This window comes from Plectrocnemia conspersa, unplaced genomic scaffold (genome assembly GCF_051122295.1).
Source record: "Plectrocnemia conspersa isolate PC_06_02 unplaced genomic scaffold, ASM5112229v1 ptg000007l, whole genome shotgun sequence".
NCBI classification, from domain to species: domain Eukaryota; kingdom Metazoa; phylum Arthropoda; class Insecta; order Trichoptera; family Polycentropodidae; genus Plectrocnemia; species Plectrocnemia conspersa.
This window is the reverse complement of record NW_028277171.1, coordinates 2,240,024-2,264,415: the sequence shown is the minus strand read 5'-3', so window position 1 is coordinate 2,264,415 and position 24,392 is coordinate 2,240,024. Positions and strand designations below refer to the sequence as shown.

At 36.7% G+C, this 24,392-nt stretch overlaps 1 protein-coding gene across 5 annotated transcripts; it reads right to left on the bottom strand.

Annotated features, from left to right (window-relative positions):
• Position 1: 1 nt before the first annotated feature.
• Nipped-A (Transcription-associated protein Nipped-A) lies at positions 2-22,717 on the bottom strand. Of its 5 annotated transcripts, none has more exons than XM_088188825.1 (36): positions 22,585-22,717; positions 22,343-22,512; positions 21,969-22,274; positions 21,716-21,910; positions 21,479-21,645; positions 21,181-21,416; positions 18,166-18,400; positions 17,872-18,096; positions 17,521-17,809; positions 14,310-16,554; positions 13,909-14,153; positions 12,111-12,550; positions 11,723-12,050; positions 11,454-11,615; positions 11,138-11,389; positions 10,870-11,069; positions 9,709-9,779; positions 9,384-9,589; positions 9,006-9,176; positions 8,729-8,941; positions 7,721-8,664; positions 7,412-7,650; positions 7,107-7,347; positions 6,721-6,907; positions 6,216-6,650; positions 5,877-6,147; positions 5,273-5,484; positions 4,500-5,204; positions 4,273-4,437; positions 4,077-4,211; positions 3,801-4,010; positions 3,550-3,730; positions 1,569-1,794; positions 711-1,495; positions 501-640; positions 2-440 (listed from the first exon to the last, which is right to left on the bottom strand). In XM_088188825.1, the coding sequence occupies exons 2-36, from the start codon at positions 22,487-22,489 to the stop codon at positions 150-152; spliced, it is 11,700 nt and encodes a 3,899-aa protein (XP_088044951.1). In that variant the 5' UTR covers positions 22,490-22,512; positions 22,585-22,717; the 3' UTR covers positions 2-149. The 5 variants fall into 5 exon arrangements, with proteins under 5 accessions (XP_088044951.1, XP_088044953.1, XP_088044950.1 ...); XM_088188827.1 differs by having other exon boundaries at positions 18,166-18,370; XM_088188824.1 differs by having other exon boundaries at positions 22,650-22,717.
• Positions 22,718-24,392: the final 1,675 nt, after the last annotated feature.

Below are 24,392 nucleotides of genomic sequence, written 5' to 3'. Positions count from 1 at the left end.
ATTATTGTCATTGGAAATATTTTATTCCAATATAATTATACAAAAATAGTTATCATACATCGGAGGGTTTTTATTCACTCTACACCGTTTTTGATTTATCAACAAAACCAATTAAACTTATCTATTTACAAAAGTGTTTAAATAATAATTTAAAGCCAAGGATGCCATGCGGGATCCATGCGGCACAAGTTGTCGTGATTGCTGGCGGCTGCGACTAGGGTGCCAACTTTACTATCGGTGCCGTCGAATTGGGCGAGAGCGTTCAGTCTGTTCGCTATTGCCGTCACGGTCTTATTGACGGTAACGATGATGGTTTCGTTGTCTATTTCTATGTCTCCGGTTGTCGAAGAGCCAGACTGCATGTTGGTTTTATCTTCCATCCGCTTTTTGTATCCGGTAACGATCTCATCCCGAAGAATAGTGCGCAGTATCGACGTCAACTACGAAAGAAAACAATCGGTTAAGTTGAATACCACCACACACACGTTACTTTGTAATACCTTATAATTTGGAATGGCTAATGTTCTAGCCGTTGCGATTGCTGAAGCAGTCAAAGGCCCGGCGATTCCTATTGACGAAATAAACTCGACCAAGTTCGGAGTCAGTCTGAAAGGAACTGGCCTATTGGATTCTAATTCTCCTGAAATACAAAACGAACCGTCGGTTATACAAATACGATATAAGCTATATAAAATAGATCCAAAATAAACCTGTGGTGTCGTCGACGTCGAATTTAAAGTACGATATGTTTAACAGGCCTGAATCTTGATGTATGTACAGCATATCCGGATTGAGTCGCGTCAGATGGAATATGTATTCAGCGAAGCAAGCTAGAGATAGTTGGAGAGTGAACATCTTGCGGAACGTCCAATAATCAGTCGCCGAAGGATACGTTCGACACGCCCAGTCTTTCAACAGTGTCTTGGGAACCATAGTAGTTTGCACTTCTTTCAAGATTTCCCGTAAGACTTGATGCGAAACCGGAGAACCTCTAGCTTGTACCGCAGCCAATCTAGCGTAAAACTTAGCGACCGGACCGTCGTGTTCTATTTTATTTTCGGCACAAGCGGTTCGATAAACATCCAACAAGGCTAAGGAGCTGGGGTTGTCTTCCACGAGTCGCATCTGAGGCGAAACGGCCACGACTCGCGGTACAGTATAATGTAAGAAACGCTTAGACGTCTCTTTTTGTTTGCCGAGATACAAATTCAACATTCTGAGCAGCTGAAGTACTCTCTCTTCTCTCCGAGCGTCTCCTAAGCCGGATTCGTTGACTAGAAGATATGGGTAAATTTTTCCATTGTGTCCTCTTATATATAAACGTCTAGCTGCCGTATTATGCTTATGAACTATCTCGACTCTAGGCATAAATCGAGCTATTCGCACAAAGTAGTGTGCGTGTTTAGGTAGTAAGAATTCGCCGGGCAGTTCGACTTCGGCCGTTTTTAAACTGAAGTTTGAAAGGAACCGACATTTATCTTCGATGAGGAACGATCTGAAGATATACAATACATATTTTAATAACTCGAACGTATGTTACCATCGGTGATTTAAGTAAGTTTACTGACTTTGGCAGTAGCTTTGTTTTAGCTTCGAGTACCCTGACCCATTTGATCAGTTTCACAATGAGATTTTGCAGTTTCATGGCGCCTGGTTGCGTGAAGTCAAAATCTGTCGTGAATTGACCTTTCATTTTTTGGAAGATAGGGTCTTGCACGATGGCCTGAGTGCGCCGCGCAATACTCTCCGAAGCTGCAGATGAGAATGTTGCACTTACAGTACTAGAAATATTTTCTGAAACGAAATTAGTATGAATATCTAAACGACCAATAGAAGGAAGGGAAACGCAAGCAAAGAGTACAATATGCAAACACCACAACAAAAAAGTGTCGTAATTTGAACATCATATAAATTAAAAGGGTATAAAAAGCAAAGATAGAATTACAAAAATTCACAAAAAAATACTCTTTTTGCTAATCTGTCGGTTAGTATCCTCTTTAAAACAGCTAGTCTCATTCAATCAGCAATTACAACCATACATACATTCTCGCATGATAAATGATACATGGTACTTCCGAACAATAAATAGTAAGTCGATTTTTTTAGAATTCAGGTATGTGAGTACTGGATGACCGGATTATTGCGCACACGAAAATTCTACACAGCGAAAATTTTGAACATATGTGATTGTTTGATTGCCAAATATATTTTACTTTTAATTTCAACTACTTTATTTTTTTTTCTATTTTTAGGTAAAAAAAACTATGTAATTATCACAAATGTAAGTGTATCATTTGTGAAAAAAATATTAAATAATAGAAAAATAATATGTGAACGTAATAATAAAAAAAAAAAAATTCTGCAAGAAGTGTCTTGTGTTCAGGAACGTCATTTCAGATTTTTCCAGGGGAAGGGGGGTAAAAATTGGCCAGTCAGAGGTCGTTTTTACAATGTTTCCATTTCATTAAAAGACATGCTGACCAAAATTAAGAAAGTCCCTGTTTAGAATCCACGTCAAAAGCAATAAAATCGTGCCTTCGCTGTCGCAGTGGAAACACTTGGTTAAATCTAGCGCGCATATTATGACTTTTTATAATAATATTACAAATTGAATTTAGAGCATCTAAATCGAATTTTGACCAATAGAAGAGCGTAAAAACCAATTATCCCTTCTCATTCTTCCCGAGTCAAAAATAGTTGGTTAGTCTTTGTCACGTTCATTCTTGTAATTATGGTTATTTACTGCACGAGAATTCCCACGCTATAATTAGTTTTAGTACTTTCATTAGGTTAGGTTTGCTTTAAAACGTTTCGCAACTGTCAAATTGAGTTTCATAGACCCGTTCCACAAAACCCAACCTGGAGTTAATTATGCTGATGCGGTCAAAAAATAAATAATGAGAATACAAACGTTAACACACCCAAAGACTAACTGACAATGAATAAACTTGAGGACACAATGAGAAAGCTAATGGAAAGGATCGACTCAATGCTAAATCTTCTAACACTGGTCATATCTAAGCTTAAATAAATGTCTGCTCATTTTTTGAGAATAGCATTTTGGAACGCCAATGGCATTGCACAACATAGCCAGGAAGTAAAAACTATTATAATAAATAAAAAATACACATTATGCTTATAAGTCACTCATTTTAAAAACAAAAGTACCTGACTATGCTATACATGACACAAAACATCTGGACGACACTGCTTACACAGTAATAATAAAAAAAATAATCAAGCATCACGAATTCCGTAAATATCGACACAAACACATACAAGCCCCCACCGATGAAATGCATAGAACCAATAAAATAAGTGCAGTATACTGTCCTCTAAAGCACAAAATCAAAACAAAGGGCTTTGAAGGCTTTCACCGCACTCTTGGTAATAGATTCATTGCTGCAGAAGACTACAATACTAAGCATACACAACGGGGCTTCATACTGAGTACTCCGATTAATATTCACTGAACTTTTGGAAATTTTGCCTTTGATTTTATACCCCTTTTAGAACTAACAAGTTTTGCATTGATTTAGTGAAACCTACTCATTCCAATTCCTATGCCAAACGTAGAAACGAGCTTCTTAACAAAATTAAGAGTGTGCGGTGTTATGGTAGCTTCGCTCACAGACTGTCGATTGTCAAAAGCGATGGCATAACATTTGGCTAATCCTTGTCTCAATTGTCTGAGGACTTCTTCATACCAATTCTCTCTGAACCATACCATCTATTAAAAAAAAACAAGCATGTATATCAAAAAAATAAACATTAAATCACTATTATAGCAACGATCATACTTGATCCACAATGCCTTCCAAAGAAGATAGCACCGTCGGATGAATATCTCGCTGCATATGCATTATTTTGGAACACCGCCACATAGGCATGGTGGCTTTTATTGCACCCGGTTCGTTTGTAGAACCAGGATTTGCAGATCCGGCTGTGCCTGCTGCATTGGCACTCGAGTTTGAGCCCTGAGAACTGCTTATTTCTCCAAGATCACCGCTCTAAAAAAATATGTACTAGTTAGATCAAGATTCATAAAATTAATAAAGTCAAATTAATATACATACACTCGATTGCTGCGATTTTCCCGCTACTTGAGCAGCCAATTCAGCAGTCTTGTACTTCTCTCTTTGCTCAATCTTTAGAGTGAGATATAACGTACGGATGGGGAAGTACACGGCTTGAGGGAATATTCGACCGACCTTTAAGAATAATTGAATTTATTATATTTATTCGTTAATGATATTTTACAATAATTCATACCTGGCTTAAAAGATTTAATATAACTGTGCCATTATATTGAACTAAGCAGCACAGAAGCTGCGGTATCCACGGTAACCATAAAATAGGAGGAACTCCGACGGAGTATTTATCTAATGCTTCCATCAAACTGTTGTTCTTATCGTCATAGCTCAACAACCATAAAACCTAGTGTTATAAAATATGTTTAGAATACACTTCGTTTTAAAGTAAGTAATGCTGCAAAATACCTTGGCGAAGTATCTCCTTGACTTAGATTCGCTTTGATTCCTACACGCATGCAAAAAGCACGTAATAGCAGAAACTGCGATTGATATTTGACTAGTGTCTTTGATGAATATTTGCTCTAAATAATCACCCCACAGAGCCCACGCCTTCACGTGTGTGTCCTGAAGCTGCACTGAAGAACTAAACGCTTTATTTGCGTCCTCAGATCTACCCAACTGCGCCAATAGCAATCCTTTGAAAGCATAAAAATCGGCAGTCATCTCCTTAGTGAAATATTTAAAGTTGGTCGACTCGATCATGTCGAGTCCTTCTTGAAGATCTGGCTTTCCATTGGTCCATGACATTTGTAAATGACACTTGACTTGCTGTCTGATCTTTTGGAAGCAGTCGACGATCGGCACGCTGGGTATTGTGTAGATCCTTTGTAAAGAATCTAGGCACACTCCAGCCAGGTCATGTTTACGAGCAATCTTAGCAAAGTGGATGATGGCCTGAGCGGACGCGTGGACCCCTAGCATGGAATGATTCGGAGTTTGATCGGCTTGGGAGTCATAGTGAGACGCTATGAACTGGTATTGGTGCTGTCTCCATGTGAAGATTGCGCCCCAATGGGATAGATCGTCGGCTACCACCGGCAAGCGGTTCCTCCACGTCTTCACTATGGCTTTCATGTCGTGTAGTGAATTGGTACGACCTTGCAGTAGACCCTGATATAAATAATAACCATTAACATATATTTTTATTAGGGTGATAATAAAATTTGCTATGAAATTACTTGATGGATTTGAGCAGCTTCCGATAGTTCCATGATTTGTTGAGCTGCACGAAGTAGGGGCAGATGAGCGTGCGATACAATGTGAGGAAGACGACGCCACTCTCTCATACACAACGCGGAGGCATTTTCTACGTGTCTTTCGACAGTATTCAAATGTTGTTCGCCAGGCTGACATATGTTTAAGAATCCACGGTACAAATTTACTTGCCAACCTATAAAAAAATATAATAAAGTGAAAATATTTAAACAATTTCTACAACAATGAACCGTTTTTTTTGAAAATGATAAGTTCATTTTTGAAAAAAAAAATGAGTTAACCATTTGGTTAATAAGTTAATTTATTTTTCCATAATTATTTCTATTGTTATTTATTTATTATTATTTTATATTGCATTTATAGTAAATTATAAAAAATCAACGTTTCATTACTTAGATTTCACAAATAAGCTAAAAGTTATGTAGTTGAGCTCTTAAATTACTTGAAGTAGATTATCGCGACACAAACTAAAGTTGGTAGCTCTATTAGGCTGCGGAGGAATTTGGACACTACATTTGTGCAATGGAGCACAATTGAAAATATATTACTAGCAAATCTATGACTCACCCATTTCTTTGGGACAACTGAATTCAACATCTGCCAATGCTTCCTTCATCTGCGTCCAATTAGGATTGCGCCAGGAACTCTCCAATATTAAAAACGGATTGCGTTCACCGCGAGCCTGTCCAATCTCCAAAAGCAGATCCCACTGATTGAGTTCCTTGGCGCATTTGATCCAATGATTAGTCCAAAGCATGCACTCCTTCTGTATGGTATAAAGTGCAGGACCCGTTGAGCAATCCTGTTTGAGTTTCAGCATGGCGTGATCGTAAGCTCCCTTAAAATGAACAAATCGTCAATAAACACTCAAAAAATATACAATTAAATATATTAACTTTCAAATACTTGGGCTTGTTCATAAAATCCTTGCGTTTCATAAGCTATAGCGACGTTAGTTTCTTTGTAATGCGCGTGCTTCTGCCACAACCCAGACCACATGTCCTCTTCGAACAATAACTCATACATATCACTCAGGCAATCCATTACGTCATTTTGCGGAATGTTCTCGGGTTCAAAATCGTAGCAATCCGACGGTTCCTTCTTCAATTTAGCGATTAAAGCCGTGTCAAAAGCCATCTGTTCCATGCTCAACGTCATCCTGTGCCATAAATTGTGAGACTTGCCCAAATACTTCATCAACGCCGGTTTAATGGTCACTTGCGGAGCGCATCTAGAGAAAGCTTCTACGAATGTAGTTATGGCGCTAATGGGAGCTGTGGTATCCTTTTGAATGACGTGAGTTCCGGACGAAATAAACGGAACCATTTCAGCAATAAGATTCTAAACAACGACAAATGACAAATATTTAAATGTAATAATCGTATATATATTTTAAATTAATTATACTCACGTTGACTTGACGCTCGTCTAAGATGGACCAAAGTTTAGGGAACATATTGAGCCACACCCAATGAGTCAGTTGTTCGTCCATGTGACACAATTGAGCCGACGCCACTAGAAACTGTTCAGTGCGAACTTTACGAGATGACTCCAAAAACTCAGATTGTTTGTTTATCAATCGGACGATTGCTTGTTGTCTGAAAATATTATAAAATTAATTTAAAATAAAAAAAACAGTTGTATTCTGCTTTCATTGTTGTTTAATGTTTAAAAGACACTACATTATAAATTTACTTGTGCGATGTGGTAGGAATCGACTTGAGATAAATGTGGGAAATTTTATTGTCAAGTCACGAGTGGATCTATAGTCTAATAAAGCTAGTTCATTATAAATACCTATTAAGAGGCTGCTTTTCAACATCATCTTTACGATTATTAGAATTGGAGTCGACGCTTGAAAGATCCATGTCTATGATATCTTCTTTCTCCTGGTCCATGGACTCGTACGTATCTGGCAATTCCTCTTTCATGCTCGTGTATATGACGAAATTCTTCTTCTCGTCGCAGTTAGCCATGTTTATGACCGAAGTAATGGCTGGCAGCATGTTTTGTTCGTTTGATAATCGGATTTGCGTGCCTTAAGAACAGTGACATTTAAACACGGTCTATATTTATATTAAATAACCATAAAAATTATTCACTTGAGACAGTCGTAACCATCAGTAGTTCGATGCATTGTTTGATCCAATAGTGAGGTCCGATAGAATCCCAGTTTTGCGAGCAGATTATATACAATAGTCTATCGTATAACCGTCGCCGCATCGAACCGTCGAGGACTTCGAAGAACTTGGCGCGAATGTGAGGCTGCGGACATCTCAGTCCGGATAAGAACGCCTGTTCCAATTTAGACGTTAGCTCCGAAGATTTTAAATATTCATCTCTGTAAGTATCACATATATTTAATTACATCAAAAATATTGGATTATTATTAAAATTACTGCGGTACATACCTGTAAACATAATTGACAAGCTCCAAATATTGGGCGTTGAGTTCTAAATCGTCAGGGAATCTTTTCTCGACGTATTGCATCAATTTCACCAATAAGATAGATTTTTCTCTTATCGTCGGTTTCAAATTTATCATCGATTTATTCTTCATCCAATCCTCCAGCATTTTGATTATGGCCTTCATCACTTTGACGTCTTGAGTCTTTTCAATCAAGCCGACTAAAATTGTGCCAATGAATGTTTTCTTCAGTTCGTCCTTCATGGCGCCGACTCTCGGCTTGATCAACTCCAAGCACAATATCAATAACTCAACATGAATCGGATTAACATCCGACGAAGGTGGATTGATATGTTCCTTGGCCATGCGCTGCAACACCCGCATGAACGGCATAATGAGTCTATCGACGTAAGACTCGTTTTTAAGACATGCCGCTTTCAACATCATCAGCGGTCCTTGCAAAGTGCTCGGATTCGCGTTTGTAGTGGTTTTATCGTAATTGGTCAGACCCTCGCCTATCATTTTGTTGACGCACGCATATATAGACTCCAGTTCTTCATATTTCGAGGCGGAGTTTGAGCCTACCGGTTCCGCTGGGAAGAGCTCCATCAGTTTAGCTAGTAAATTATGAACTAATCTGATAACTTTGGCGTTGTTATTGACGATGCAAATCGCCAGTCCTCTCTGCAAGGCCTTAAACGATACTAAGATCTGCTCTTTCTTCATCACGGTCAATAGGAAAGTTAAGAGTTCTAAAGCGGTGCAGACGTTTCCGAGATTCGGAGTTTGCGTATTATCAATGGTGATTAATACTTTGTCAATCCAAGCTATCTTAAGGTCGCATTGTTGCGGCCAAACGTCTGGTTTTAGAGCCGTTTTAATGAGAGTGACACATCTGCGCGCTAATTGTTCGGCCGGCGTACCAGTAAGATTATTAGATTCAGGAGTCTGCAAAATAAATATGTGAATGAGGCACTCAAATAGTGATTTATATTTTTTAAAATACACTTACTTGGACTTGGCACGCTATTCTCAACAAGAGATTCAACACAACATCAGAATGAACCCTCTCAATGGGCTTAGCCGAATCAGGCTCAGGTTTAGCGGCCGAGGTAGACTGCGACGGACTACTCCAGCCTGTATTCAAAGCTTTTCTCGAGTCGCTGGAAGACGCATCTTCAGTAGAAGGTCTCTTAATACCAGTGAGGGACATCAAGTTTGTATTCTGCAAAGATGGATTGAAATATTTAGCACATATTTAAATTAATGTTATTCAGGCAGTAAAGTACATCTTGCTCTTCGGCTTCATCCTTGATGCGTTGCAGCTCCCATTTTATAATGACCTCGGCGACTTCTACAGCGTGACGGCGATGATCGAGAGAAGAGTTGTTCGAAAATGCTAATTTCTGCATGCCTGCCACCATATGCGCGACGAGGGCGTGTCTAATTGGATAATAAACCTGAAAGTCAAAGAATTGATACAAATTACATATATGCAGTCAGTCGCGAGTGAAATAATGAATGTTTTTAATGGTTTTAAATTTAGCATATTTTATTTATCAGTAATTTTAATATTTCATTATTATTATCTTATATATTTTAATAAATACATTTCAAACAGTATTTTGAATACCATTTTCTGTATTGTAAATAAATTTTAAAATTGCCTTATAATGGCGAACTATCAATTGCAAAATATGCAGTAATTGCTGCATTGTATGTCCCTCCTCAACTATTATCTTTTTCGTCCAATGCGTCAGCATCGTATTGCCGTCTTCCATTCTTTGAGGCATCGCTGGCGTTAAGATCTCAAGTGCCTGCCTCACGACTTGCCTGGCTTCTAAAGCGTGAGCTCTCAGTAAGCTATGGAAAACTGAAAAGAAAATTTAATGTGAGCTTCTATGCATAAGTATTAACTACAAAGAGCATTATTATCTTAGTTCATAGTTTAATGCAACAATAGCTAGTATATATTAAAACAATAAACATTACCTTGCAAAACGATCCTTTTGTGAATAGCGAACTTGGCTATGATATGACTCAATAAAAGATGCCCGTGGTATCTGAAAGTAATTAATCAACATTAACCATATGTTTGGAAGCATTTATTTAACTTAAAAATACAAATAATAATATAAATTAAATTTTGCAGTTACATTTTAAGATCCTGCTCAAAACAATATTTTACTTTCTTTGGCTACCTCATACCTTCCTAACGATATAAATATGATTTTTAATAACCCTTTGGAGTCCTTTGTCTACATTTATTAGATATGTGTTTTTACTGGCAGCTCTTACGTCCATAACATCCGGACATTTTCTTAAGATATTTAAAATTAATACTATCATAAATAAAATAAATAAATAAAACATATTTTAAATATTAAATTTATTATATAAATATCTCTATATAATATAATAAAAAAAAAATATTAAACAATTAACTTTTATAATCTAATAGGATTAATATTATTACATTAATTGTATTAATATCAATTAAATTAAATTATAATAAAATTAGTAATTAATAAACAAATTAATATAATTTAACTTCTAAAGTATCCTTTGTACTCGAAATCGTTGGTAGCCAACTCGGGAAAATTGAAAATGTTAAATTATTATTTAAAAATTAAAATAAGAATTTTGGTCAATAGAAGGGCGCAAAAACAATTATCACTTCTCAGAAGTCAAAAATTTACGTCAAAAGCAATAAAACTAAATTTTTAAAAACACATTTGACACTTTCTAAATTTAATGGCATCTCTGCCCATTGCATTACAGATATTTTTAGCTGCTATTATCGCATTATGACCATAGCTTAATTGAGATTATTTTATCTTTTCTGCCATTGTTGATTTAGGGTTGAAAATATCGAAACAAAAAATATCCTGTTACTAAATAGAATAGTGAAATTATCACTTAATTTATAAAAAGTTATACATTTTTGTAAATGTAAGATAAAAAATACACAAAGACTTATGGGACAACCTGATATTTGTTATTTTATGTTTGTGGACTTTATTAAGAACTGTCTTTTGATCTGTTTTATTATATGTATGTAAATATAATAAGAATGGCTCTTTCAAACTAATCGTCAAATCTTAATTCTGAGCAGCATATACTATCAAATTAAAGGATAAATATTATTCTTACCTTGCTGCTGGATCTACGAAATTCTTCGGTAAGAGACAAGGCCAAGCGAATGTCATTAACCTGCGGAGCTTATTGCCTTGTTTTTTATTAGTCGCATCATGGATATGAGCCGAAGCTTGTTCGAGCAACAAGCAAGCGAATTGCAACAGAGCTATCCGTACGCTATCGGAACATGCAAACGGATCATCCGGATCAATGATCTAAAATTAACAATCGAATTAAAATAACAATATTTCGCAATGAAACATATTAAATAAAAAATACTAACATTATTGATAAAAACGGATATGACGTTATCAGGGCTGTCTTGATAAGGCGACGGTGGACCACCGACGATCTTGTGACCCTTGTCAAAGCTCACTGCGAAACAAGGTATCAAGATCATTTGTAATATCTTGGCTTTCAACTCTTGAGACATGGATTCTGAGGGGAAATGTTCGACAAATCTGAAGAAAGCTCTTCTCTTCCACTCGACCGTATAATTCTGAGCGACCGTATTCTCAAGAAAATCTCGTAGAAACTATAATTTAGATAAAACCAAATCATTATACAATATATTCCCTTTAAAAAAAATGATATCTTACTTGGAACACTGGAATGAATCGGCCACATAGAGCTCTGAGTAATTGAAACAATAGATCAATATCATTCGGATGATGACAGAAATAGTGAAGCAAGATTTTCACTATCAACTTTGGTTCTTTCCAATGTGTCGAGTCAATATTGTCTACGTTCTTGTGCGTTTCCTAGAATCATAAAACAAAATGTATGTAGAACAATTAGTCAAACAATGACTCTCGTTTGAAAACTGCAGTTTTCAGATAAATGTATATATAAAACGATCTTATATTACTTGATATTCATTATTGCACCAAATTCGTTTGAGCGCATCCACCAACTCATGCTGCGAAGAAAACCACTGATCGTTGAACTTGATCAATAAAGATATGATCCTAATTGCTTGATACTGCATTTCACTCTTATCGGCTGCAGTTAAAGTATGCGATGCTTGCAGAGTGATCGAGAGCAACGCTTGCAATCTACCTTTCTTGACAGTTTGAAGCACTTCTCTGAAAGGCTCGCCCTTTTCGTGCGTAATCAAATAAGTCAAGAATCGGCTCCATTGCTGTTCCTTAATATTAGCATCTTGCAACAACAAGTCCATAGTTCCTTTCGGATACCTAAAATACGTTCCAATATGTATCACTTTGTTCAAAAATATAAAAAACTAACCAAAATACCTCAGTAAAAATTTGATGAGTGGATCTCTGAATGGCGAGCTAGCTTCGATCGTCAACGATTTTTCAGTTTGAAGAATCAATTTACATAAAACGTCTACCAATTTGCACGAAGCCGCCGGTATTTGGTGGAAGATGCCAATCAGCAGAATAATTTTTTGTTCGTTTTCTCCGGTTTTGGAGGTTCCCAAGAAAGTTGTACCTCTATTCGTCTGGATGTAAAACTCGAGCAGCTTCTTGAGCAATTGCAACAATTGCTCAGATAGCTTTTCGTTGAACGACACGGGGAAGAGTTGAGTGAGATATGATAATCTCTTTGCACTGTTAACGCTCAGATTTCTATAATCTCCCAAAGTGGACAGCAGAGGTCTCATGACTGAATGCACTATTTCCATCTCTATTTGACAACCGTTCAAGAACGTTTGAATACATTCAAAACCAGCCTATAAAATATACACAATATAATAAAATATTTAAATCTATGAAAAAATACACAAATACAGGCGCGTGACAAAATAATTGGACCAAAAAAATAATGAATATATGCATACCTAAAAGGTAGGGGATATGATACAGTTACAGATTGAACAAATGACTGTGTGCAGCAATTTGTGGTTTTGTCAAAACATTCGGATAAAATAATTACGTTTTATTTTCTATCACCCATATCATAATTGCTTGTAATTGGAAATTTTTGGATTAATTCGATGGTATTTATTATTAATAATTATTTTTTTTGTTTAAAAACATAAAAAACAATAACAATATTTATTTATTTAAATTAAATTAAGATCATCGTAACATAACAGGTTACCCCAATGCGTCACGATGGTCGAAACCAATACATTGTATTATTTCAATACACAAAATAATATATAGTTAAAATAATGCATAGAAAGAAGCAAATAAAAAAAATCATGAAATATTAAAATTATATGATACGAACTGGACCAATTCCTTGTAGCTGACATTTGAGTTCAATGTGCAATGCCAGCATATTAAGAAGCCAGATGGCAACAGCCATAGGCGAGTTGGCAGAGATAAATAGCAGAGGGCCCAGCACAAACTGTCTACGATTGCTCAAATAACTTGAGAATAGCCGAGTTAAATCATCCGAGCAACAGAGGTTCGAAATTTTTTTTAATAATAACTTATGACAAACCTTGTCAAAGGCCTTCTCAAAATCTGTATATACGACATCTACTTGAATTCCCACATCAAGAGATTTTGTCACTGTTTTGGAGAAAGACAGAAGGTTAGTAATAGTGGAACGGGCGGGACGAAATCCACGCTGTTAGTCCAACAAAACTTAGCGAAAGTGATTAAAGGCGTATCAATGGATAATTATTTCGAACAATTTAGCAAGAGCTGACAACACTGCGACTGGTCTATAGTTCTTTATGCACCCTTTTTATAAATAGGGGCGACTTTGGTGCATTTCTAAAGATGAAAATAAGATAAAAAATAATATGCAAGATTTATGCCATACGGCAAAATCAAAATAGTGCAAGTAAAAATATACAAGTTTTACCATATAGAAAATTTTTGAGCGGTTCTTAAAACCATCATGCTCAAACACTAATTTAGATATTTTGAAAAAAATACATTGAAAACGTGTGGCTAAATGACCTAAAAATAAAAAACTATAAGAGCAAGTATAGAGAGTATGCATAAAAGAGTATATTGTTTGCGTAAAAATGCTGTTTTTACTTTTATAATTTACACGTGTGTAGAAACTAGAAAACAATGAAAAATAATGTCTGGTCCAATTATTTTGTCACACCCCTGTATATAAAATTACCTGTTGAAGTTCAGCGTCTGGTTTTTCCAATGCTTTATACAAAACATTAAATAATCTCTCGCCCATCGGTTCTCTATTGGGACCTTGAACATAATAGCAAGCAGCTAGAGCTTTGAGTGCAGATTTTCTCAATGGAATTAAATTAACACCCTTATAGCAGGCAAACTTAGCTAAGACACTATCATCGGCTTCACATAAAGACATTAGCTCATGGAAGAAGACTTTATGCTCCATAATAGAAAGATCTGTGAATAAAAATATAAATGGTTCATTTTATCTTTTGTAAAAGTAGATAAATTACAAGGTAATATATCAGGAAATAAGACAATGATGCTTTGAAAGCACTTGGTATAAAAGAGAAAGTTGTAACGCCATATTTATTCAATAATCATTAAACTTACCTATAGTGAAAAGCCGAGGATTGAGAGTCGTGCAGAATGTCGTGCCGTCCATCAAACCCATTTGGGCGTTAGCAGGTTGATGTCTCAACAAATGTTTTCTCGGAGGAATGATGTCCACCAAGACATCTCTGTGCGGATCCATGACTTCTGTTATCGTTTTGTTCTGCAGTTCGGCAATGAGACGCAGTGAATGCATCGCCTGCTCCCTGACCAGAATATGTGGACTCGTGACTTGCCTCACGAGTTCGTGAATCACATCTTGCAAAGCCTTACTGCGAGTGTCCAAAACGTCGGCTTCGAGCACTGTCATTGTCTGTTCGCTGATGCCGCTCGAGCTGCCTGTTACGCAGACTCGTATCATCTTCTCCAAGTTAACTTTGGCCATGTCGATCGCGCCGCTCGACACCTCGCCGGTCAAATCCATCATGACGAATATGAAGGCTTTGAGGAAGGTAAACATATGTTGATACACCCACTTGATCGCCATCTTTTCAAACATGATCTTGATAGCAATGCATCCGCCTAATTTTGCATACCACGCTCTCTCGTAACACAAACGAGACATTCTTTCCGCTAGGTATTCCATTAGCGGCAGTTGACAGGCTCTGTCTCTGCTTCCGAGTATGGTAGCCGACGTGTCCATCAGAGTGACTAAAGCCACTTGTCCCGGCTTGCATAGTTCTTTTTCTTCATATCCCATTATGACTGCGATGGCGTCGATTAACACGTAAGCATCAAGTCCGGTGCTTTGCGGTAACTGTTCCTCTGTGAGTGCAAACGGTCCAGCTTGTTGAGCTATAGCTACCATTGTGTAATGTTTAACTAAAGATAGCATTGTCGGAATGACCATAGGACTCAATTCTTTCACAGCGGAAGCGACAAATAATCCGGTCAAGGCGGTCAAGTGAGTGTTTCTCGAAACACTATCGGGACATTTATAATGTGGACTAGATAATGGCGATATGTTTCCATCGACAAACTGCGGATGGAAGAACAGTTTCTTTAGCATGTGTTTATCGTCATCTAGAACCAATGAAGCGGCTAAATAGCAACGCAGCACATCCCAACTTTGTCTTCGATAGAAAGGATCGGAAGTGCTCGATTTTAATGAAGCTACAGAAGTATCTATTATTTTAGACACCGAGAAATCGATTGCTTTTTGATGATCTTGGAAATACGCAACTATAGCTGGTCCTTCAGAATTTGTTTCTTTATAATCTAACCTTTGAGGCTCAATCATCATTTTACGGTTACCGCCGCCGAATTTTCCTAAAACTCTGAAAGCTATTCTAGCTACGTCACTGTTTTGTAAAGTTCGCCATAAAGCTTGCATCAGATCTGCTCTGACAGGTTGAATATGCTCGTATAGGAAATCTGGCTGTAGATTATCGACACACAGCTCTAACGTACGTAACCCTTGAGATATCAAAGTGTGAGATCCGTTCAAGGCGGATACGAGTGGATCCATCAACATAGGTAGATACGGCAATAAGCTGCTCAGTCTAACGGGAACGGTTAAGCATAACTCGACGAACAAATCCTTCATGTGTTGTTTATGAAGTCCGCTTTGCAATCTGTTCAATCCTTCCAGAAGATTCGGTAGAAGCGGAAGGAATTCTTGATATAACAGATCATGACTTCCGCCTCCGATCGACCTGAATAACGCTCTGAGGAGTAGGAAATAGTTATACGGCTCCTTAGCAGTCATCGCATACTCCATAGCTTTATTCACAATGCTGTGAAGATGAGGACGCAACATGTGTTCGTTGTCCGATGGAAACAAACTGACCGATCCAAATACTAATTTGAATAGCCTCAAATATAAGTTTGATCTTTCAATATTAGATCCCATTTCTTCCATTCGGTCCAGTAAATATTCGACTAGGACAGTAGCGAAAATCGGCGAAGTCACAGTGTTCGATAAGAACGTGTTTGCTATTATTTGCAAAGTCATATTTTTGTTAATACGCTCAACCATGTGTGATATCGTGGACGAAAATATTTCTTGAAACGTCTGCGGATGCATCATCGTGAATACTCCGCTGAAATGTTCCAAAACTTCCTTTTCTTCCTTCGATCGAACTAAAGATGCCGGAGGGCGAGGAGTAGTTGTGCAAGAACTCGGATTGTTCGTCTGCAATGTGTAAATATCGAGAGATTGTAGACCCCATCTAACGAGACGTATAAATACGAGAGTCTCTTTCGGTTGAAATTGTTTTTGTGCAGGTACACCTTCGACGGCAGTCTGAAAAAATAAAAAAATATGTTTTTACACATTCAACTCCCGTGTCTATATATATATATTTGATTTCTATAATTGATAATACGAATTCCCTGCTGCCATTATTTTTTCTGCACGAATGCTTTCAATTGAAATGTGACGATCATCTTCATGTGCTGAATTGAATGAAATATTTCTTCTTTTCGTCGCAAAAATCTTAGTGCAATATTGTTTCAACATATGCAATTCAACGACTAAAAGAAGAAACATTCCATTCGATTCAGCACATGAAGATGATCGCCACATTGCGATTGAAAGCGTTCGGCCAAAGAAATCGTATTATCAATTACAAAAATCAATAATATAATTGTTTTTTTGCAGATTCGCGAGTATTAATATTATTTAAATCTCGGGATTCTTTGCGGTGAGAATTTGCTATTCAATATTTCGGCATCGACACTCCTGTCATGGTCACAAAATTTCTACAACATTTGCTGAGATTTCGTGACCATGGCAGAAGTATCGCTGCCGAAATATCGAACAGTAAATTCTCATCGCGAAGAATCCCGAAATTTAAATAATATATATACATATATATTGTTTTTTTAATTTTTTAATGGATTTATTTAGCTTTTTGCGATGTTAGGGCTTGCGTAACGTGCTTTTTTTTTCTCAACAAATAAGATCGAATAAGATGACGCAACCGAAAAGTCTGCAGCGGCTGAGTTAAGGTTCAGATTGCACCCAAGATGATGACCCCAATATCGCTGGTCGATACGTCGGCAACCCAGATGTGAGAAAAAAAGGCGCGATACGCAAGTCTTCATCTCAAAAAGCTAAGTAACGTATTGAATAAATCCGTTTAAAATTAAAAAAAAACAACCTAAAAACATGCGTTAATTTAAAAAATAATATTATAGTGTATGTATATATATATATATATTACTGGAAACATGTCATATTGAATGTGTTTAATTAATAATAAATTACCTTGCAAGATACACAACCCCACGTAATAGTTTTAACACCACATACGAGGGTCTTTACTAGCGTTCTATAATCTGCCACATTGTAATTGTTGACTTGAGATGTCGGAAAACCAAATTTAGATTTTTCCTCAGATTTTTGAGTAGCAAACAACTCTATGTTTTCCTGAGTCGATCTTTCTTCTTCTACTTTTATGTCTAACAGAGGCGTCGTAGCAACGGGTGTCTGCGGAGCTGTGGTCGTAGTTTGCGATGCACCAGTAATTGCAGGTGTGACGTTATTAGCAGTTTTACTAAAATATTTTTCAAATATAATACATGAATTGCAACCAAAACAATTTAAAACTGATCATACCATTTAGCCATCAAAATTGGTAGCTGTAGTTTAGATATAGTCTTAAATTTAAGTACAAAAACTTCTAAAATTCTCAATAATAATTGACGCCCTTGTAGAGCGGTTGGATTTTGAGCAGTGCCGGGAATTGGATTAGTCGGCGTACTGGCTGCCGAATCAGTCTCCGATCTCATCTTTATGCAGTCCACGAGATTTAGCAATAATTTACAAGACATTGTCTGAATGCTGTAACAAAAATGATGCATTACAATAGTAATCAGTAGCGATATGAAATAGGATGGAATTTACGTTTACCTAGTGGGTAACGTTTCATCGTGAACGTTTTTAGAAAATAGGTGTACAGCTCTAGCTAGATCCGAAAGAGGCAACCCTTGTCGAACATGATGAACGAGATCGGCGAGCGTCGAGTACGCCAACGGTCTCAATGACTCGTGCACCGTCCATCCTCCGCCCAGCAGTATGTTTTCATCGAATAGCTTATCCATATATGGTATGAATTCTGCATTTTTTTTTAACGTTAAAAGTTTATCTATAAAAACAACACAAATAATGCAGCAAAACCTCGTTGTTTCAAAGTTTAGGATAAAGCAAAAATTTTAACGCAAAATTGTTTGATTAATAAATAAAATATATAAACACATAAATGTATCACATTATTCCAAAAAAATAATGTTTTTTTTTAATTCTTCCACGGTCTGAATATTGCCCTAGGATGTGGTTTATCTCATTAAAGTTAAATATATATACTAAAAACCAACAATTAAACAAAGGTACTTGACAAAAAAAACAGAGAAAGTGCTTTTTTTTTTGAACACCCAAGAATTTGAAGACTTACCAAACTTATATTTGCTGTGCAGATTCTACGAAAGCCCTTAGCGTTTACAATTAATTTTTGATCTTTGAGACACATTGTATAAAACACACTCGTTTCACTCAGCGATTGCTATTCATAATCTCTTGTCGTCGTCGAAGCGACAACAAGGGTTTCACTTATAAATGATCACCTGGTAGACACTACTGCTTAGTTTAGATACAATTAATAATTGTGCAATAAAATTATATGTCAAACAGCTCTTCCAGCGTATGATTGATTTAACCATTTACGTGCGAGGAGCGGATAAATACGCTCCACAACGCATGTCCCTTAAGTGGGAGAAGAGGATATATCTCACAGTCAAGAAAAAACGCTTCTCTTAAATGTGAGACATATTTTTTTTTACAATGTTTAGTGATGTTTTTATGATGTTATGTTTCAATGGCTTTCTATCCTCATAAGAATTCTAAGAATTTATTACCAAGAATCAGAACACATGTTATTTTATTGTACATCACAAGAGCTCTAGGGGGAGTGACACAATTTTTTTAGTCAAAGATCTGGCATTACAATGAATTCCACATGTGCAATATATGTTTGAATACATATAATATATTATATAGTTTGCATTAAGTTGAATTCTGAAGTCGAAAAGTATTGGTGTGCCTCGAATTTCACTGTTTACAATTTTAGAATTTATAAAAAAACAATTACTAGAAGAGGAAGAAAGATAAAGGACTCAACCAAAAGTTGAATATTGATAGGCTGGCATTTTCCGACAAAGTATGAGCACAAAAAATACCAACGCAATTGTCAAGTGTGCAGTATCCTGTCTTCATCATGCAAAAAAAGGGGAAAGGAACTTGGCAGCAAACGAATCAGAAAGATCTCATCATATCTATAACTTTCAAACTTACGAATGGAAAAATGGCGACATTTTTACGGAACATTTGCTGCAAATTTCTAATTCGACATATTGTAGCTATGTACTTTAATAATTATTTTTTGTATAATGTAATTTATGTCAAAAAACGAACAAGAAGCTACCATTTGTCAAGTTGAGTTATTAAATAGATTACCACAGCACAAACTGAAAGTTGATTATACTAACTGAGGAATTTGGATTCACCAAAATCGTAAACGGATGCAATATGTTGTAAAGGCACTGAAAACAAGTTTTAGGCAACAATCCTAACTGACATATTTGAATGTGTTTATTTCTAGTGATTTGCCTCTTCGGTTTAAGCAGCATAGATTCCCAATTTGTCTCCCTTTCGCAATGACAATAAATAAATCGCAAAGACAATTGCTCAATTTAGCAGGAATTGATTTGAAAGATTAATGCTTCTTTATATTGCAATACTAAAGAATCCTTTTCAACCTGCAATCGAACGAAAGCGATGTGAATGTACAGATGTTTTGTTGCTATGTGACAATACTCAGTTCCATATTTCTAAAGGTATCCATGCATTTTATAAGTGCATGAAAACTTGCATTGAACGCCACGAAGACTGTCTAGTAAAATGAACAATTATGAGATAAAAATTAGTTATCTAACATTTAATCTGTAGCCCGATTGAACGCATGTATAATTACATAAAAGCTTGCGTTTTTTCGACGCATAAGAATTTTAATAATGTTTCGCTAAAAAATTTCTAGTGCCTTCAATTTAAATCGGATTACAATTTTTTTATTTGTATGTACTCGAAATTCACTGTAAAATTTGTAGATTTTATAAATTAAAACTTTTTAAATTTTATTAAGAAAAGTTTTATGGCATAAATAGATTATAAATGAACAGTACTTTTCAAAACAGATACCTCCGTGGAGGGGCTTGGCACAAGACGCACATGGGGTTTTGTCGCGTTTTTCGTGTGCCAGTGTGACGTTCATATAATTGTTTTATTAAATACGATTGTAGTACATATGTCAAAAATAATATATTTAAATTTTGTTGAACAGAATTTTCCGGGACTTATAAATTAAGTGTTATCACTTAATCCGCGTAGTCAATGAAAAAAGATATTAAAATTTTTCCTTTAAAGGTACTTAAAGTTTTTACTGCTCCTGATGATATATTTTAATAAAATTAAAAGGAACTCACCAGTCATGTTTCCGATACGTCCGTTTTCGTGTTTAACAAATAGTTTTTTATATCAACAAAAATACAATATTTTTTGCTAAAGTAGCTAACGATTTCATCTCAATTTGATATTATTAATCAAACATACAGGAAAAAATCTATTCGGCTAAAATATCTATAATATTAATGATAATTAAATAACACGGAATAGTGTGCACATATTGTTTGCGGTTACTCACAGTGCATTTGTGATATACGAAAGCATAAATAATGATTCAAGAGTGCAATTAGGCAATAATTTGTTTCTAAGAAAAATTTATGCAATTATGCGTTTAGATTGCTCGACTGACCCAAACTTTGAAAATATGGATCTTTGGATTTAACGAGGTTTTACTGTATTTGCAATACTCACTGCTCCTGAGATCGGTGGCTAAAATATGCCTGGTAGCTATGATGAGCTCCTTCCTCAGATGCGTGACTTCCGGCGGACACAACGAAAGGAGTCCGATGATCCCTTTCACCATATGAGGGGCGTAATTAGACACGACATCTTGGTATACCCTAACGATGTACGCCAAAAACGCTAACGTTTTTATCTGAGCTCCCATAAAATCGACCAAAATTTCCTTATTAAATAAGGCGGATTGCCTGAAAATAATCGTGATTATATCAATATATTAAATAGATTCGTTTATAATAATAATAAGTACCTATGAATGACTGCCGGTTGTAATGTAATAGTTTCCATTATCAACGGAATAAAATTACTAACTTCTTGATGCACGTTTTGTTTATACAATTGGTACATCAATACTACAATAATCGGCAGTTCTTGAACGACTTTTAACGATAATACTGACTTAGGTATTAAATTATACTAAAAGATAACATACGATTAAAAATATTTCCGGTATTAAATAAAGTTTGGTATGTAAAAGTATCATTACAATGACGAGTGTCCCGTCTACTAATTTCTTTTCGGTATGAATAGGAGTGACCGTGAACGTCTCCTGCAGCAGTTGCTCGATGTTGACTTCCGATAGATCCTTCACTCGTATGGGAGAGCGAGGTTCGAATATCTTAGGCAGATGACTCGGTAAACTCGAGTATATTCCTCTCACCCATTGCAGAAATTTGTGAATCTAAAAACGGTAGCGATTAAGGTTCAGTTCGTAAATAATAATCTTCAGGAATCCTCACGTCTACGTCGCTGCTATAGGCGGGTCTGTATTGTTTGTGCGCTTCCATGAAGATCTTCAAACAGACCAGGACGTTCTCTTCGTTCTCGATCTCCATTAGTTTCAGCATCAAAATGAGTATGTTTTTGACGTACGGCCTTAGCGTCTCGCTTATCGGCAGCCTGTGCAACATCTCCAAGATCAACTTCCTGACTTGTTGGATGTTGTACTCCGATATGAAGTGTGGCTCTCCATCTTGCAAGATCTTCAAGAATATCTTGATGGTGTGATCGAGGAACTGCGGATACAGCGCCGAGTTGATAATGATCTGAAATTTGGAGGTTATGAAAAGATGGCGGTTTATAGGAGGAAGAAGAAAAAGAGTGAGCGCCTCACCTCAAAGTTTTCGTTGAGCTCTTGGGCTGCTTTGAGTTTGGTCTCGTCCTTGGCCACGGGATCGGCCAGGACCGTCACGTAGCTCTTGTAGTAGTTCATCTGGGCGTAGGGGTCGCCGGAAGCTCCCGGAGCGGGAGGCCCCATCATCTTCGCCGAGACGTCACATGCGTCTGCAAACGAACGCAGTCGAAAAAAGCCGGTCGGACGTCGGCGGTTCGACCGGAGGCGAAATCGGAACGAACCGGTCCGACGTCCGGTTCGCCGAAAACGACGACCGGCGCAATAGCGGCGATAAACGACAACGAACCGAAGAGGGTAGGCGGCGAAGGAGACGGCAAAGAAGGCGGCGGGACGGAAGACAGCCCAAGTCGATCTAAGCAAAAATATATGCGGCCATAACAATGCCCTCTGTTGCGCCGTATCTATGGGTAATTTTACTTGCTGAAAAAAATACTTACTTAAAAAATTATATTGGGTCAGTATTTTAATAAATTTTTGGTCGGTATTTTAATGTAGATGGTCAATATTTTTAATAAATCGCCAGTATTTATATTAAAAGGTAGGTATACACTGGTAAGGGTAGAAGCGGTCGATATAAATAATGAATGGTCAGTATTTATATTGAATGCCCAGTATTTATATTCAATGGTTGGTATTTTAAGTATTAAATTAGCTTCATTTTGACAGATGAACAGAGTAAAATTCCTGCAATTATCGAGTGTTTACGTAAATAGAAAATATTGTTACATAAATGCATATTATATACTTTAAATACAACCATAACGCAAAACAGTTACCCTGATCCGTGGTAACAATTACAATTATAAGCTAAGCTAAGTTTTAATATTTTGTTTATTAACCATATTAATGACTGAAGGATGAATTGACGAAATACACTTGATTTTTTAATCAATAATATAAGATAGATAAACGTATACGCTGCTCACAATTAGGCTTTAACGCAAACATAAAAGAGATTAGTTTGAGAGAGCCATTCCTATTATATTTACTTACATATAATATAACAAATTAAGATGTAGTTATAAGAGTACAAATATGACATTTTCCACTATGGAATATAACAAATATCAGTTTTACTATGGGGACCCCGAGACGACCGTCCGTGACGCAGCATAAGTGAAAGTGATTGTCCCGCTGAGCCGCGCGCCCGAACTAAGCGGCGTTGTACAACCACACCGCACCCCCGCCACCGCAAGCAACGCGCGGAGTGGGGATACTGTTGCGTATCCGACCGGGATTATAAGGCGGCGCTTAAAGGCTCACAAAAGACACGACCCACATTCGATTCTGGACTTCTGACTCTGCAACACTCACTGGACTACACGGATTCTACACCTCGCCTCCTGTCTGAGGAATCACCTCCAGGACACGCGCTCGAGGTTTAATATCGACGACTGTCGAAGGATCCCAGTCAACATGCGTCAAGAACGTACCGGAAGATTCATAAGGGCCACTTTGTACAGTTCGCTGTACAAACGTCCTATCACAGATCGTCAACTGGACTGCCGATAACTACAATATAGAAGCGTAACCCCGCGACCGCTTCAGTCTCATAAGTCTTTCCGTTTTTTATTGTAACATTTACAAAAATGTACGTATTTTCATAAATTACCGATAATTTCATTATTCTTTCAGTGTTTGTTAACGGTATTCACATAAATGGTGTTATTAAGTAACGGGATATTTTTGTTTCGATATTTTCAACCCCAAATCAGCAATGGCAGTAGAGATAAAATAATCTAAGTTATGTTTTATGAGTTTCAACTTGGTCATAATGCGACAATAGCAGTTATAAACATATGTAATGCAATGGACAGGGATGCCGTTAAATTTAGAAAGTGTCAAATGTGAATTTTGATTTTGAATATCTACCTAAGGGCGAGTAGTCCTTAGAGGTTGTTAGTGAAGATCAAAGCAGGTCCGAGATTAACAATACAGATGCTAGTATAAAAGCTCAACGTGTCGCCTACGTCAATTTAGACATTTGAAAAGTTAGGAAAGGTGTTTATTTGCAGAATATGGGTATCTC